A 17,229-nucleotide genomic window follows, 5' to 3' on the forward strand; every position below is an offset into this window, starting at 1 on the left:
TGGCTAGTACAGGTCTTAGAGGCAGGAACACAGGTTCAGGTAGTGGTTTGGGGTCAAGAGACGCACACACTGGAGAGAGTTCACACACTGGAGAGAGTTTTGAGCAGACAAGAGAAAGGGAGGACATGATAGAAACTTTCAAATATATCAAGGGTTTTAGCAAGGTACAGGAGAGAGACATTTTTCAAAGGAAGAAAAGTATTAGAACATGAGAACATGCACTGGAATTGGAGGTAAGTAGGTTCAGGGGAAACTTGAGAAAAAATTACTTCACAGAAAAGGAAGTGGACAAGTGGAAGACTCCCATAATGGGTGGTAGAGGCTAAGACAGTAGAGCACTTTAAACATACATGTGTAACACCTTATATGAGTTTATCAATGTTTGGTTTACAGTCAGAAAAATATATACATTACATACAGTATGTAAATATGTGAAAGGAGGTATATACAAAGTTGGGGGATACAGATGAAAATATGTGATCCGTTTAACATTATTATAGTATTAAAAGGTGGGTTTTTCCTATGAAATAAAGGACACTATGTGACTGGTGCCTGACTTAATAACTTTAAGGCCCCCCTTATGAGCTGCAACTATGAAACAGCTGTTGGAGTTTGAGAGCGGGGCAGCAACCATCCTGGGTAGAAAAACAAACAAACCCAGCCACTCCCCTCATCAAAGAGGTCAGTCAGAGAAAAGCCAGTGGGTGGGGCTTACCTTAGGCGGGAAGCCCTGACAGAAACAGCTGTGAGGAGAATAGTGAGGCACTGACAGGGGCTGCTGTGCGGTAAAGGCAGCGCCATCTCTCACTAGTGAAAGGACAGATTTGGAGGATGGGAAATTATCTGAGGAGGCTGTACTGACAGCTGGTTGACAGGGGAGCAGTGAGGTGCATCCAGCTGAGGAGGAGGTCCCGATCCGCACCCTTCATCTGCCTGATTGTAGCAGCTGTTCAGTCCTAAAATCATTACCAGAGCCAGTATACAGTGACTGAGTTTGTGAGGCCGAGCCTGGAGGAGAGACTGTGAGTGTGGCTGCCCGCAGAGAGATATTCTTGAGGTGACAAGAGGATCTTAAAGGTAACCCTCACAACACAGCACACTGGCTAGGGTTTAACAGAGGTCCTGTCTCTTCTACCAACAAGACTGTTAGCCATCCCTCTGTCTATGTAGACTGTTCATTCACATATAGAGCTGTTCCCAGTGAACGGATCCTAAGTTAAATTGAACCCCCCTCATTAACTGAGATACTAAAAGGCTTCCTCTAGCACAAAGAGCCATACACAGCTTATATGCATGCTGGATAGTGTATTCTGTGAAGAAGTATAGCATATAAGGGATGATATAATGTACTGCTGATTCTACAATTCGCCCTGACTGAGGCAAACTCTTCAGCTGTGTAAAACTAGTAATTATACAAGACTGCTACCTGCCAGGGAAAGTCACCCTTTTCTGCAGCCCTAAAACATTTGGTTAATACTATTGGATATTATTTCTATATGAAAACCCTGGCATAGCCTTAGTACCCTGACAGTTCTTGATCAGAGAGCACTGGGACAGGAGGAAACTCATATACATATTCTTACAGCCATCAGCTTCATGTCACCTGAATCTGCCCTTTAAGTGTTAGAGACTGAGAACTACAGGAGTTATACAGGTTATTATAACTAAAAGTACTGGATGGCCTATTACTTCTCCACAAGGCAATTAAATACCTCACCAGCTGTTTAAGTTATCTAACCAGTAACCAGGATTAAGAAATGTATTGTACTTATTTCAGATGATAACTTTCTATGAGCCGAGATAAACTTCTAGCATCTATAAAATACAGCTAATTAGCAGGATTCTAGACATCTAACCATCGTTTGCCTTGAATTTAACTGATAACCATATCATCCATTGAATTAACTCCTTCAGGACAACCTCAGCCCGGGCTTGAGTTAACATTTAAAGTGCACTCTTACAAAAATAAAATGGGTAATTTGAGATCTCAAATATTTTGAAATATAATTACTCTGTTGTTAAATTATATTGTCAGAAAGCTAATATTGGGTGTGTGTGAGTGTGAGAGTGGAGGGAGGTGATATAGGTATAGCATACCTCCCAACATGACCCTCTCCAGGAGGGACAGAATGCTCTGCTTCTGGACTTCCCTCTTATTTTATGATTGCAGTCACCTGTGCTGAAACACTTTTCTTATCCATTAACCTGTACAACACAGGTGCCGGCAATTAAACATTAAGAGAAAAGTCCAGAAGCATAGCATTGTGTCCCTCCTGGAGAGGGTCATGTTGGGAGGTATGGTATAGAGAAGCTACAAAATGGAAGCCATGTAGCTAGATAGCCCTGCAAGTGACCGTAAGAGAAATACCTTCAGGAAAGGAACAAAGTGGTTACTAGAGGGTTCAGTGTCAGAAAGGGGACAAAGATCGGGAAGGTTTGTCTGCAACAGAATTATTACTACAAGTAACACTTGTGTGTATAAAAGTCAGTTCTTTGACAAATGCTGTTATTGTCCATTTACTGTTTTTTCTGTTTAACCTCTGATTTCATTTAAAGGAGTCAAGAACTAACAAGGGTTCCTGAGATAATAAAACTTATTTTTTTTCTTCAATATGTGATTAATTCTTTTACTATAGTAATTGCTGTTACATGAGTCTTGCTAGACCGATTGTTATTGCATATTATCTGACCTCAGGGGATTGTCCCAAGCCTATTCCTGGGGAACATAACCTTTGAGGCTTGGGTGGAGGCACTAGCATAATAGCACAATACAGTTATTCAAAATCTAGCGTGGATTACCCCCGTTACATAATGGAGGCACACTGCTGAGATACGTACAGTCTCAGAATACTTCCTGTTTATTTAATATGGCACAATTACAGGGGGAGGATATCTTGGAGTGGTGTGAAAAGAAAGGAGTTCCCCCTCTACACTGTTTAGCATTAGCGGGTGATCTTAATGACGCAAAGAGTGCAGAGATTGAATCAGCAGTTGGGAAGCTATTTGGAGTCAAAGAACCACGTGTCATAGATGTTAAGGAAGGAGAACTGGGAACAGTTAGTGCAGTTCTAATAGCTACCAAGGAACCCTTGGAAAGAGGTATGATCCCTTCCATGATCCCTGCCCTTGATATTGAAGGGGAAAGATGGAATATTTTATGGCCTAAAGGAAAAGAGGAGAGGGGTATAAGAGCTTCAGGTGAATCTGCTAGTAGTCATAAAGCCTCTAGTAATGGAAAGGATGATCAGAGTACAAGGAAAGACAGCCAAAACTCCCAATCTAAAACAGATCAAGGACAGAATGATACCATCTTGACTGTTATGAAATCTGTAGTGGATGAATTCGGAAGGATCCATTATGAAGGGGGTTATAGGCGTCTAAGAAGCTTTTCTGGGATACTTCCAGTACCAGCAGGAGAAGATAATTATGAGGAATGGAGGGAAACAGTACATCAACTATCAGAAGAATGGCATTGTGCTGATGCGGTAAAGAAACAGCGATTAGTGGAGAGCCTAAGAGGACCTGCCAGGGAAGTGATAAATGCCACCAGGAGAGATGACCCTACCACAAGTTTCCGAGACTACTTAGCAGCTTTGGACCTGGAGTTTGAAACAATGGAGAATGTAGATGATATGAAGTACCGTCTAATACACACTTATCAAAATGTTGGTGAAAAGTTGACTTCCTACATTTACCGCATTGATAGGTTGATCCATCGAATAGTGGACAGGGGAGGTATGACGATCGAGGAGGTTAATGAAAAGAGGCTGCAGCAGTTGATAGAAGGGGCTCTTACTACCGATCCTATAGCTCAACGCTTGCGATATACCACAGGTAGTAGACAGCTTCCATCATTCATGAAACTGATGCGGGAAGTTAAACAGGAGGAAGCTTTAGTAGAGGCACGAGATAAAAGTATAAAGAAGGTTAAGGTAGCTGCATCTATAATTGAAGAGGCTACTAGTCCAATTGAGAATTTGACTAAAATGGTGGAGGGATTACGAAGAGAGGTAGGAAAATTAACACTTCAGTTGAATGAAGAGGTAAAGAAGAGAGAAGCTACTAGAAATCTTGACAGGGCTCCACTTATAGGTGATACTAGGAGAGGAAGAAATGTCCGACAGCAGAGGTGTTTTCGCTGTGGAAGATTAGGGCACAGAGCTTTTGAATGTGAGCAGAGGTGGAACGATGAAGAGGAAAGCTCATTCTCTCATAATGGACGAGGTAGGGAGTCATCGGGAAACGCTGTTGGGAGACTGATGAACCCCGCATCGGCTCCTTAAAATGTCCTCCAGAGGTAATGGGGAGTCCCCGTGGCCAGTGCTATGTGCCTGAGGGAATAATGGGACCGGCTCCACTGATACCAGCATTTGTTAATGGAAACCCATGTACTGTCTTGTTGGACAGTGGATCCCAGGTGTCCATCATATTTGAGGACTGGTATAGAAAAAATTTGGCTAACATTCCAATATTACCACTGTCTGGTTTGATTATATGGGGATTGAGTGATCATAGTTACCCTTACTTGGGTTACATACCAATCACTTTAAAATTCCCTCACGAAGTGACTAGGGTAAGAGGAGAAATAAATACCATGGCATTGATCTGTCCAGGATCAGGTGGAGAAGACCAGACAGCTCCCATTATCATCGGGACTAATGCAAACTTGTTCAAAACCCTGGCACAATGGTGTCGTGAGGTAGGAGGAGCTGCTTATTAAAATTCACTGACTATACACCCATCTTGTCTAAAAGTGTATCAGAAGATTGAGGAGGAAAAACAGATTGAGTCTCGCAAAAGAACTTTAAATGACTTTGAGGTATGTTTTCAGAGTAGTGATATCTCAGATGATTGCAGAGTGGAGTTGGTGACGGATCTCATAAAACGCAGTGCAGTGTTTTCACAGCATGAGTGGGATTTGGGACTTGCCACTGATGTATCCCATCGTATTAGGCTTACAGATGAGACCCCATTCAGGGAAAGGTCTCGTAGATTAGCCCCAGCTGATCTAGAAGACGTAAGGCAGCATTTAAAGAAACTATTAGATAGCTGTCACAACTGAGGGCCTGAGCTGACGGGAGGCAGCCTCAGTTGTAGGGGCTGAGATGTAACGGAACCTGGGAGGTTGTATCAGACCCCTAGACATGTAAGTAACATGTAGAATAACTGCCCGAAGGCGTGACCACGACAACCAGGATAAAAGTCAATGATGTTTATTATGACAAACTCCGTAACACAGCAGCAGTAAAAGGAAACATAAAAGTCAACAGAGGATAAATACAATTCCTGGGTACTACAGGGTGGCAAGGGCCACAGGCACTGGTAGTGTGAGACAGTTCTTATAATCTTCTAGTTGGAAAGTCCTTACCAGGCCTGACTGTAGCAATGGAGAGAACCCAGGATCGTACCAGCTGATGTTCCAGGAAAGGCTGGGCTGCTGAAGGTAAAACGGCTGCTGTGGATACTGGCTGGAACCAGACTGTTGTTGGTACGGAGTGGATACTGGCTGGAACCAGTTAAATAATAAACGAACTTGAGAGCGATGAAATAATAATGAAGTTTGGAGTTTGAGAGCGGTGAAATAATAATACCGGTGGAGAGTGGTAAACTGCAGAAAAGGACACCGGCCCTTTAAGAGAAGCTATACATTGCTGGAAGCTGGGCTGGAAGCAGGTGATTGTTTGAGAGCGGTGAAATAATAATACCGGTGGAGAGTGGTAAACTGCAGAAAGGACACCGGCCCTTTAAGAGAAGCTGTACACTGCTGGAAGCTGGGCTGGAAGCAGGTGATTGTTGTAGCTGGAAACAGGTGAGTCCAGAATGGATCGGAGAGTCAGGCTACACCGCAGATGGAATGCTGGTGCGGGTCTCTATAGCAGAAGTCTGGAGACAGGAGCTGGAACCTGGAAGACAACCACAGGAGAGAGACAAACTGGAACTAGGTTAGACAACCAAAGCACTGACGCCTTCCTTGCTCAGGCACAGCATACTTATACCTGCAGCAAGGAAGGGGTTGGCTAGGCAATTATGCAAATCAACAATACAGACAGCAGATTGGTGGAAATAATCAGATGACAAAATCCAAGATGGCTGCGCCCATGCAGACACTTGGAGGGAAGTTTGGTTTGTAATCCATGTGAGAATTGAAACAGTAATGGCGACGCCGGCCACAGGAGACAGGAGACGCCAGACTGACAAGCGCACATTAACCACGCGGGCACAGCGGAGGCCGCGGCTGATGAAATCACCACTCTGACATTCTGCATGTGGAAACTCAGGAACAGCGGGATCCGGTCCTGGAACGCTGAGCCAGCCTTAGGAGGCATCTGAAGGGTAAGTAATGGCGTCCAGATACCCGGATCGTGACAGCACCCCCCCCTTTAGGAGTGGCCCCAGGACACTTCTTAGGCTTTAAAGGAAACTTTGCGTGGAAATTTCGGACCAAGGCAGGAGCATGGACGTCTGAGGCATTGGTCCAAGAGCGTTCTTCAGGACCATAGCCCTTCCAGTCAATGAGGTATTGTAACTGACCGTAACGGAAACGTGAGTCCAAAATCTTGGCCACCTCGTACTCGACTCCCCGTTGAGTCTGAACTTTGGGAGCTGGAGGAAGTGCGGAATGAAACCGATTCAGGATCAGCGGTTTCAACAAAGAAACATGAAATGTCCTGGGTATTTTCAAGAAGGATGGTAACTGTAACCTGTAGGCAACAGGATTGATGACTTGTTCAATCTTGAAGGGTCCGATGTAGCGAGGTGCAAATTTCATGCTGGGAACTCTCAACCTCAAATTCTTCGTGGACAGCCACACACGATCACCCACCTTGAGAGCAGGAACCGCTCTACGCTTCCTATCGGCAAACTTCTTATACCTGAATGAGGCTTTAAGCAGGGCTGCGCGGACGTTCCTCCAGTTATTTGAAAACTGATGCAAGGTGACATCCACTGCTGGAACAGAAGTTGCGGGAAGCGGTTGGAATTCTGGGACTTTAGGGTGGAATCCATAATTAATGAAGAATGGTGTAGAAGAAGATGAGGAATGGTATTGATTGTTGTGGCTGAACTCGGCCCAAGGAAGGAGTTGAACCCAGTCATCTTGAGAGGAAGACACATATATACGGAGGAAGGCCTCCAAGTCCTGTTTCACCCTCTCGGTTTGACCATTGGTCTGAGGATGGTAAGCCGTGGAAAACTTTAACTTGACTTGGAGGGCTTGACACAAACTTCGCCAAAATTTGGCTACAAATTGTACTCCACGATCCGAGATGATCTCTTCAGGAAGACCGTGAAGTCGGAAGATCTCTTGTATAAACACTTGAGCCAACTTGGAAGCTGACGGAAGACCGGTGAGAGGGATGAAATGTGCCATCTTGGTGAACCGGTCAACTAACACCCAGATGGTATTAAACTTGTTGCAGATAGGTAGATCGGAAACAAAGTCCATCGACAAATGGGTCCAAGGTCGACGGGGAACAGATAATGGAACCAGTTGCCCCGCAGGCGACTGGCGGGAGACTTTGTGTTGGGCACACTTTGGGCAGGAGGCAATAAATTCCATAACGTCCTTCTTCAGAGTTGGCCACCAGTAGGACCTAGAAATAAATTCAAGGGTTTTCTGAATGCCTGTATGTCCAGCAAAACGGGAAGCATGGGCCCAATGCATGAGCTTCTTCCTTAGAACTGGCTTAACAAAACTTTTCCCTGGTGGAGGCGTAGAGTCCATCCCTACCGTGGAGAATGCCAACGGATTAATAATAGGATGCTTGTCTGCAGACTCGGACTCATTTTCTTGCTCCCATGAGCGGGAAAGGGCATCGGCCTTACGATTCTGAGAACCCGGACAGAACTGGAGTTTAAAGTCAAACCTAGAGAAGAAAAGTGCCCATCTGGCCTGACGAGGATTCAGACATTGTGCGCCTTTGAGATATAAAAGATTTTTGTGGTCGGTAAGTATGGTGATTGAGTGGGAAGCTCCCTCCAACAGGTATCTCCACTCCTCCAGAGCGAGCTTGATGGCTAGCAACTCCTGATCGCCAATGGCATAGTTGCGCTCAGCTGGGGAGAACTTCCGGGAGAAGAAACTGCAAGGATGTAGATGTCCATCTTTGGCCCTCTGGGATAACACTGCTCCTACTCCAACGGAGGAGGCATCTACCTCTAAGATAAAAGGAGAGTCGGTGTCGGGCTGTTTCAGAACTGGTGCAGAGATGAACCGTTGCTTCGGAAGATGAAAGGCCTGTGTAGCTTCCTCGGACCACTTGGACGGATTAGCACCTTTCTTGGTTAATGCAGTGATAGGCGCCACGATGGTGGAAAAGTCTCGTATAAATTTTCTATAATAATTGGCGAACCCTAAGAACCTCTGGACCCCTTTGAGGCTTAAGGGTATAGGCCAATTCTGGATTGCTTGGAGTTTCTCAGGATCCATCTCTAGTCCGGAACCGGACACAATGTAACCTAGAAACGGAATGGTTTTAACTTCAAACACACACTTCTCCAATTTACAATAGAGGTGATTGACACGGAGACGGGAAAGAACCTCTTTTACCCAGAAACGATGATCTTCGAGATTATTAGCAAAGATGAGGATGTCGTCTAGATAAACCACGACATGGCGGTACAAGATGTCCCTGAAAATCTCATTCACGAAGTGCTGGAAGACTGCTGGAGCGTTGCTCAATCCGAAGGGCATGACGAGGTACTCATAATGTCCGTCACGGGTGTTAAAGGCGGTCTTCCACTCGTCACCCTCACGGATTCGGATGAGATTGTAGGCACCCCTCAAGTCCAGCTTTGTGAAAATAGTTGCACCACTAACTCTATCAAAGAGCTCCGTAATCAGGGGTAAAGGGTATCGGTTCTTGACGGTAATGTCGTTCAGACCTCTGTAGTCGATGCACGGACGCAGACCACCGTCTTTCTTCTTAACGAAGAAGAAGCCTGCGCCGGCTGGAGAAGAAGATGGTCGGATGAAACCCTTCGCCAGGTTCTCTTTGATGTACTCTTCCATGGAGTGTGTCTCAGGCAGAGACAACGGATAAGTTCGGCCTCGCGGTGGAACCTTCCCTGGAATGAGGTCGATTGGGCAGTCCCATTCTCTATGAGGAGGAAGGATATCAGCAGAGGCTTTACTGAACACGTCCATGAAGTCTTGATATGGAGGAGGCGGAACATCAGATGACCTGGGGAAGGAAGAACAAACAGGAAGAACTTTGGCTAAACAAGTCTCAGCACAGGAGGGACCCCATGCCAGTATTTGCATAGTCGTCCAGTCAATTGATGGGTTGTGGAGACGGAGCCATGGAAGGCCTAAAACCACTGGATGTGTGGCTCTTGGAATCACTAAAAAAGAAATATACTCAGAATGAAGAACTCCCACTCTCAGACGAACTGGAAGAGTCCTTAAGGAAATGACTGCGTCAAAAATCTTGCTGCCATCCACGGCAGTCAAAGAGATGGACGAGGACAGTCTCTCGGTGGGTAGGGACCACCGTTTAACATAAGCTTCGGTTATGAAATTCCCAGCTGCTCCGGAATCAAGGAGGGCAATGACGTTCCTGTAACATTGAGCAATTTGGAGCGACACTGGGAGGTTACAGTCATGAGGAGATGGAGAGGAGATCATTACTCCTAGCCGGCCCTCTCCTTGGCGAGCTAGGATCTGGAGTTTCCCGGACGTTTGGGACAGGCATTGATAGTGTGCGACGGAGCTGCACAGTAGAGACAGAGAGACTCAGAGAGACGTCTTCGGCGCTCAGCGGGAGATAGACGGGAACGACTAATTTGCATAGGCTCATCCTTGGATGGAGATGGTTGACGAGGAGGAGGAGCAGAAGATTTAGGAGTAGATGATCTTCCTCGCTCGGTTGCTCTCTCTCTGAAACGTAGATCAACCTTCGTGCAAAGAGAAATTAGCTCATCCAACTTAGAGGGCAAGTCTCTGGTAGCTAACTAATCCTTGATGCGTACTGATAAGCCATGCCAGAATGCAGCATACAGGGCCTCGTCGTTCCATGCCAGTTCGGATGCCAGGATTTTAAACTGTATAAGATACTGTCCCACAGTACGTGTTCCCTGGCGTAAACGGAGAATCTCAGATGAAGCAGATGTTATCCGGCCTGGCTCGTCGAAGATGCGCCTGAATGTAGCTACAAAGTCAGTATAGGAGGATAGCAGGGGATCAGACTTCTCCCATAAAGGTGATGCCCAGTCAAGGGCTGAGCCACTGAGAAGGGAGATGATATAGGCAATTTTGGTACGGTCACTGAAGAAATTGCCAGGTAGAAGCTCAAAGTGGATTTCACATTGATTGAGAAATCCCCTGCAGAACCTTGGAGATCCATCAAATTTTGCTGGCGTTGGAAGATGAAGATGTGGACTGGAAATGGGTAAGGTGGGTGGGGTTAAAGCTGGTGTCACTGTAGTGGACGCACCGGACGTGCCAGGTCCACGGAGGGTCGTTTGAATCCCATCCAGCCGTGTAGAGAGATCCTGGAGACAGCGGATGATGTGGCCCTGTGCAGCCTCCTGATGTTCAAGTCGGGCTGCCAGTTCTTGCATCGGCCTGGCCGCTTGATCCTGGTCTCCGGCTGGATTTATTAGGTCAGTGCTTACTGTCACAACTGAGGGCCTGAGCTGACGGGAGGCAGCCTCAGTTGTAGGGGCTGAGATGTAACGGAACCTGGGAGGTTGTATCAGACCCCTAGACATGTAAGTAACATGTAGAATAACTGCCCGAAGGCGTGACCACGACAACCAGGATAAAAGTCAATGATGTTTATTATGACAAACTCCGTAACACAGCAGCAGTAAAAGGAAACATAAAAGTCAACAGAGGATAAATAAAATTCCTGGGTACTACAGGGTGGCAAGGGCCACAGGCACTGGTAGTGTGAGACAGTTCTTATAATCTTCTAGTTGGAAAGTCCTTACCAGGCCTGACTGTAGCAATGGAGAGAACCCAGGATCGTACCAGCTGATGTTCCAGGAAAGGCTGGGCTGCTGAAGGTAAAACGGCTGCTGTGGATACTGGCTGGAACCAGACTGTTGTTGGTACGGAGTGGATACTGGCTGGAACCAGTTAAATAATAAACGAACTTGAGAGCGATGAAATAATAATGAAGTTTGGAGTTTGAGAGCGGTGAAATAATAATACCGGTGGAGAGTGGTAAACTGCAGAAAAGGACACCGGCCCTTTAAGAGAAGCTATACACTGCTGGAAGCTGGGCTGGAAGCAGGTGATTGTTTGAGAGCGGTGAAATAATAATACCGGTGGAGAGTGGTAAACTGCAGAAAGGACACCGGCCCTTTAAGAGAAGCTGTACACTGCTGGAAGCTGGGCTGGAAGCAGGTGATTGTTGTAGCTGGAAACAGGTGAGTCCAGAATGGATCGGAGAGTCAGGCTACACCGCAGATGGAATGCTGGTGCGGGTCTCTATAGCAGAAGTCTGGAGACAGGAGCTGGAACCTGGAAGACAACCACAGGAGAGAGACAAACTGGAACTAGGTTAGACAACCAAAGCACTGACGCCTTCCTTGCTCAGGCACAGCATACTTATACCTGCAGCAAGGAAGGGGTTGGCTAGGCAATTATGCAAATCAACAATACAGACAGCAGATTGGTGGAAATAATCAGATGACAAAATCCAAGATGGCTGCGCCCACGCAGACACTTGGAGGGAAGTTTGGTTTGTAATCCATGTGAGAATTGAAACAGTAATGGCGACGCCGGCCACAGGAGACGCCAGACTGACAAGCGCACATTAACCACGCGGGCACAGCGGAGGCCGCGGCTGATGAAATCACCACTCTGACATTCTGCATGTGGAAACTCAGGAACAGCGGGATCCGGTCCTGGAACGCTGAGCCAGCCTTAGGAGGCATCTGAAGGGTAAGTAATGGCGTCCAGATACCCGGATCGTGACAATAGCCAAGTAATTGCTGAATCTAAGAGTCCATTTGCTTCACCCATAGTAGTTGCCAGGAAAAAGAATGGCGAAGTTCGGATGTGCATTGACTACTGCACTCTCAATCAACGCACAGTTCCAGACCAGTATACCGTACCCAAAGTGGATGAGGCTCTGGATTGTTTACAAGGTAGCCAGTGGTTCACTGTCTTAGATCTCAAGAGCGGTTTTTATCAGATCCCAATGGATCCAAAAGATGCTGAGAAGACCGCATTTATTTGTCCTCTAGGATTTTTCCAATTTTTGCGGATGCCCCAGGGAATAAATGGTGCTCCTGCTACCTTCCAGAGGAGCATGGAGAAGACAGTTGGAGACATGAATCTGAGAGAAGTTGTAGTATATTTGGACGATATCATAGTATTTGGGAAGACCCTTAAAGAGCACAACAGAAGGTTGCTGAAGGTCCTTGACCGTTTAATGGAACATGGATTCAAACTGTCATTGGAAAAATGCAAGTTTTGCCAGACAACTGTGAGATATATAGGCCATATAGTCAGCCGAGAGGGGATAGCTGCAGATCCTGCCAAAGTGGAAGCTGTAAAAGATTGGCCTAGACCAACCAGGTTGAAAGAGTTACGATCATTTCTGGGATTTTGTGGTTATTATAGACGTTTTGTGCCACAATTTTCCAGGATTGCCAAACCTTTGACTGACCTTACCAAAGGGTATCCCCCTTCCAAAAAGTCCTGTTCCAGAAGGAGGAAAAAAGAACTTGGTCCCTTTTTCAAGGTTAGTGAAGAATTTGGAGAGCGATGGACGCTGCAATGTGAACAGGCATTCCAGGGGTTGAAAGAAAGTCTGACAAACACACCCGTCTTGGCTTATGCCAATCCATCTCAGCCTTATATCTTACATATAGATGCATCACTTGAAGGATTGGGAGGAGTACTGTATCAGCAGCATGCATCTCGATTACGTCCCATTTCTTATATCAGCCGAGGGTTATCTTCCAGTGAGCGGAACTACCCTGCACATAAGTTGGAATTTCTGGCTTTAAAATGGGCAGTGGTAGATAAACTGCATGACTACTTGTATGGGGTGGCCTTTGAGGTCCACACTGACAATAATCCCCACACTTATGTCCAAACTACTGCAAAGTTGGATGCTACCGGACATAGGTGGCTTGCAGCACTGTCTGTGTACAATTTTCGCTTTAAATATAGACCAGGGTATCGCAACATCGATGCTGATACTTTATCTAGGTTAAAGCAAGAGCCTGATGGAACCCAGGAAGAAGACTGGATTGAGGTACCGGCATCGGAAGTAAGAGGATTATGCCATCAGACCTCAGTTCATAGAGTAAGAAAAAACTATGTTGATACTCTAGGAGCCTCAAGGGATGCACTTCCATTAACCTACTGTTGGTTATCAAGACTGGAGATGGGAGATCTCCAAAGGATAAGCCACAATCAACTTGAAGATGATCAGAATAAGAATCCATATATTCAGGAGATAAGAAGAGCTGTTCTAAAAGGTCTCAAACGACCACCAATGATACTGACATGCCATCCTAGAGCTAAACTACTTAGCAGACAGTACTCGGCATTAAGGATTCATAAAGGCCTATTGTACCGGATGAAGAACCATTATTTATTCACTGGAATAGATGGGGGTGAAGATACCAATGATTCCTCAATGGTGACACCCTTTAGGCCCTTTCAGTATGAAACTTCCCATATCATAGAGAGTTCAGATAGTTTAGGGTCTGAGTCCTATAGATTAGGAGGGAGTGAGAGCAACATAGGAGAGTCCTTATCACGTTGGTAGACCTAAGGAGCAGCTGGTGTTACCAGAAAAATATCACTCTATGGTCCTAAAGTCATTACACGATGATCATGGGCATTTTGGGATAGATAAAACCTTTGCATTAATTGCTGATCGATTTTACTGGCCCAGGATGGAGGAAGATGTTACTCGCTATTGTGATTCTTGTGGTAGCTGCATTCTTCGAAAGACCTTACCCAGCAGGAATGCAACCTTGATGAATATCACTTCAGATGGTCCACTGGATTTGGTTTGCTTAGACTTCTTGACTATAGAATCTGAAGATGGGAAAAAGTTCCACTTGCTAATAATCACTGATCACTTCACTCGTTATTCACAGGCCTATTTGACCCGAGACCAGAAGGCAATTACTGTGGCAAAAACGTTGTGGGAGAAGTTTTTCACCCACTATGGGTTACCAGCACGTCTCCACTCAGATCAGGGACGAGAGTTTGAGAGTCAACTTATAAAAGAACTGTGTGAAGTATGTGGTATCAGAAAATCCAGGACCACTCCTTACCATCCCCAAGGAGATCCTCAGCCAGAGCGTTTCAATCGTACTCTCCTCAATATGCTGGGCACCTTGGATCCTAGCAAGAGGTCTCAGTGGAGTCGGTATGTTGGTTTGTTGGTACATGCTTACAACTGCACTAAGAATGGAGCCACTGGGTACTCCCCTTACCTCTTAATGTTTGGAAGGGAAGCTCGTCTTCCTATAGATGTCTGTTTTGGAATAACCATAGGAGGATCCCACAGTATACCCCATACCAAATATGTGGAGCAGTTGCGGACGGATATGCAGGAAGTCCATCAATTAGCCCAACAAACTGCCAAGAAACTAGGAAAGAAGAACAAGGTATATTATGACTCCAAAGTTCGTGAACATGTACTACTCCCAGGTGACAGGGTTCTTATTAGAAATTTAGGTCCTTCATCCAGATATAAATTGAGTAACCGGTGGAAGTCTGACCCATGCGTAATTGTTGAACAGCTTCCAGGAACACCCTCTTATAAGATACGACCTGAAGATGCATCAGCTCCGATCAAAACATATCACCGGCAGCATTTGCTTCACCTCGGCCATGAGGTTAGGTTTACCCATGAAATAAAAAACACGAGAACAACTTCTGGTGGAACTCGGCCCCATAATAAATATTCTTCAGAGGAAGATGATGTGTCGCAAATTGAAGGAGAAGGTGGTTACTACTACAGCACCACTCGCAATCTCAAAGACACTAATATGCCATTACATGTTGGCAACACTGACTCTGAAGAACTACCAATCTCCAGTTTCACTGGAATAGATGGGGGTGAAGATACCAATGATTCCTCAATGGTGACACCCTTTAGGCCCTTTCAGTATGAAACTTCCCAAATCATAGAGAGTTCAGATAGTTTAGGGTCTGAGTCCTATAGATTAGGAGGGAGTGAGAGCAACATAGGAGAGTCCTTATCACGTCCACGAAGAACTATTAGGCCTCCAATGATATTGACATACGACACTCTAGGAAAGTCCACTGAAGTGCCATGGATTATCAATCCAAATATAGTGTTTACTTGGCCATATTTTGGGTGGTCACAGGAAGTGTAAAGGATGAATGTGGTATAATTGTGATACAACCTTTAGCTAAGCTAAGAAAAGTTTTGTAAATTAATTGTGATGGTGTCCACGCGGTGGGTTGTGGTTCCCTTCTGCCTGCACACCAGGGGGAGAGTGTAACACCTTATATGAGTTTATCAATGTTTGGTTTACAGTCAGAAACATATATACATTACATACAGTATGTAAATATGTGAAAGGAGGTATATACAAAGTTGGGGGATACAGATGAAAATATGTGATCCTTTTAACATTATTATAGTATTGAAAGGTGGGTTTTTCCTATGAAATAAAGGACACTATGTGACTGGTGCCTGACTTAATAACTTTAAGGCCCCCCTTATGAGCTGCAACTATGAAACAGCTGTTGGAGTTTGAGAGCGGGGCAGCAACCATCCTGGGTAGAAAAACAAACAAACCCAGCCCCTCCCCTCATCAAAGAGGTCAGTCAGAGAAAAGCCAGAGTGGGTGGGGCTTACCTTAGGCGAGAAGCCCTGACAGAAACAGCTGTGAGGAGAATAGTGAGGCACTGACAGGGGCTGCTGTGCGGTAAAGGCAGCGCCATCTCTCACTAGTGAAAGGACAGATTTGGAGGATGGGAAATTATCTGAGGAGGCTGTACTGACAGCTGGTTGACAGGGGAGCAGTGAGGTGCATCCAGCTGAGGAGGAGGTCCCGATCCGCACCCTTCATCTGCCTGATTGTAGCAGCTGTTCAGTCCTAAAATCATTACCAGAGCCAGTATACAGTGACTGAGTTTGTGAGGCCGAGCCTAGAGGAGAGACTGTGAGTGTGGCTGCCCGCAGAGAGATATTCTTGAGGTGACAAGAGGATCTTAAAGGTAACCCTCACAACACAGCACACTGGCTAGGGTTTATCAGAGGTCCTGTCTCTTCTACCAACAAGACTGTTAGCCATCCCTCTGTCTATGTAGACTGTTCATTCACATATAGAGCTGTTCCCAGTGAACGGATCCTAAGTTAAATTGAACCCCCCTCATTAACTGAGATACTAAAAGGCTTCCTCTAGCACAAAGAGCCATACACAGCTTATATGCATGCTGGATAGTGTATTCTGTGAAGAAGTATAGCATATAAGGGATGATATAATGTACTGCTGATTCTACAATTCGCCCTGACTGAGGCAAACTCTTCAGCTGTGTAAAACTAGTAATTATACAAGACTGCTACCTGCCAGGGAAAGTCACCCTTTTCTGCAGCCCTAAAACATTTGGTTAATACTATTGGATATTATTTCTATATGAAAACCCTGGCATAGCCTTAGTACTCTGACAGTTCTTGATCAGAGAGCACTGGGACAGGAGGAAACTCATATACATATTCTTACAGCCATCAGCTTCATATCACCTGAATCTGCCCTTTAAGTGTTAGAGACTGAGAACTACAGGAGTTATACAGGTTATTATCACTAAAAGTACTGGATGGCCTATTACTTCTCCACAAGGCAATTAAATACCTCACCAGCTGTTTAAGTTATCTAACCAGTAACCAGGATTAAGAAATGTATTGTACTTATTTCAGATGATAACTTTCTATGAGCCGAGATAAACTTCTAGCATCTATAAAATACAGCTAATTAGCAGGATTCTAGACATCTAACCATCGTTTGCCTTGAATTTAACTGATAACCATATCATCCATTGAATTAACTCCTTCAGGACAACCTCAGCCCGGGCTTGAGTTAACATTTAAAGTGCACTCTTACAAAAATAAAATGGGTAATTTGAGATCTCAAATATTTTGAAATATAATTACTCTATTGTTAAATTATATTGTCAGAAAGCTAATATTGGGGGTGTGTGAGTGTGAGAGTGGAGGGAGGTGATATAGGTATAGAGAAGCTACAAAATGGAAGCCATGTAGCTAGATAGCCCTGCAA

General features: G+C 45.2%; 1 protein-coding gene across 1 annotated transcript; it reads left to right on the forward strand.

The window, feature by feature from the left end:
* Positions 1-2,867: 2,867 nt before the first annotated feature.
* LOC134934565 (paraneoplastic antigen Ma3-like) lies at positions 2,868-5,062 on the forward strand. Its single transcript, XM_063929978.1, has 2 exons — positions 2,868-4,224; positions 4,755-5,062. Exons 1-2 carry the CDS (start codon positions 2,868-2,870, stop codon positions 5,060-5,062), a joined length of 1,665 nt encoding a protein of 554 aa, XP_063786048.1.
* The last annotated feature ends 12,167 nt before the right edge of the window (positions 5,063-17,229 follow it).

This window comes from Pseudophryne corroboree, chromosome 6, assembly GCF_028390025.1.
Source record: "Pseudophryne corroboree isolate aPseCor3 chromosome 6, aPseCor3.hap2, whole genome shotgun sequence".
Taxonomy (NCBI): domain Eukaryota; kingdom Metazoa; phylum Chordata; class Amphibia; order Anura; family Myobatrachidae; genus Pseudophryne; species Pseudophryne corroboree.

Excerpts from the sequence above, each read along its gene's own strand:
- LOC134934565 (XM_063929978.1), top strand. The coding sequence starts at position 2,868 with ATGGCACAATTACAGGGGGAGGATATCTTGGAGTGGTGTGAAAAGAAA. Across the intron at positions 4,225-4,754 it reads ATTCTCTCATAATGGACGAG|TGTATCAGAAGATTGAGGAG; the intron begins GTAGGGAGTCAT and ends CTTGTCTAAAAG.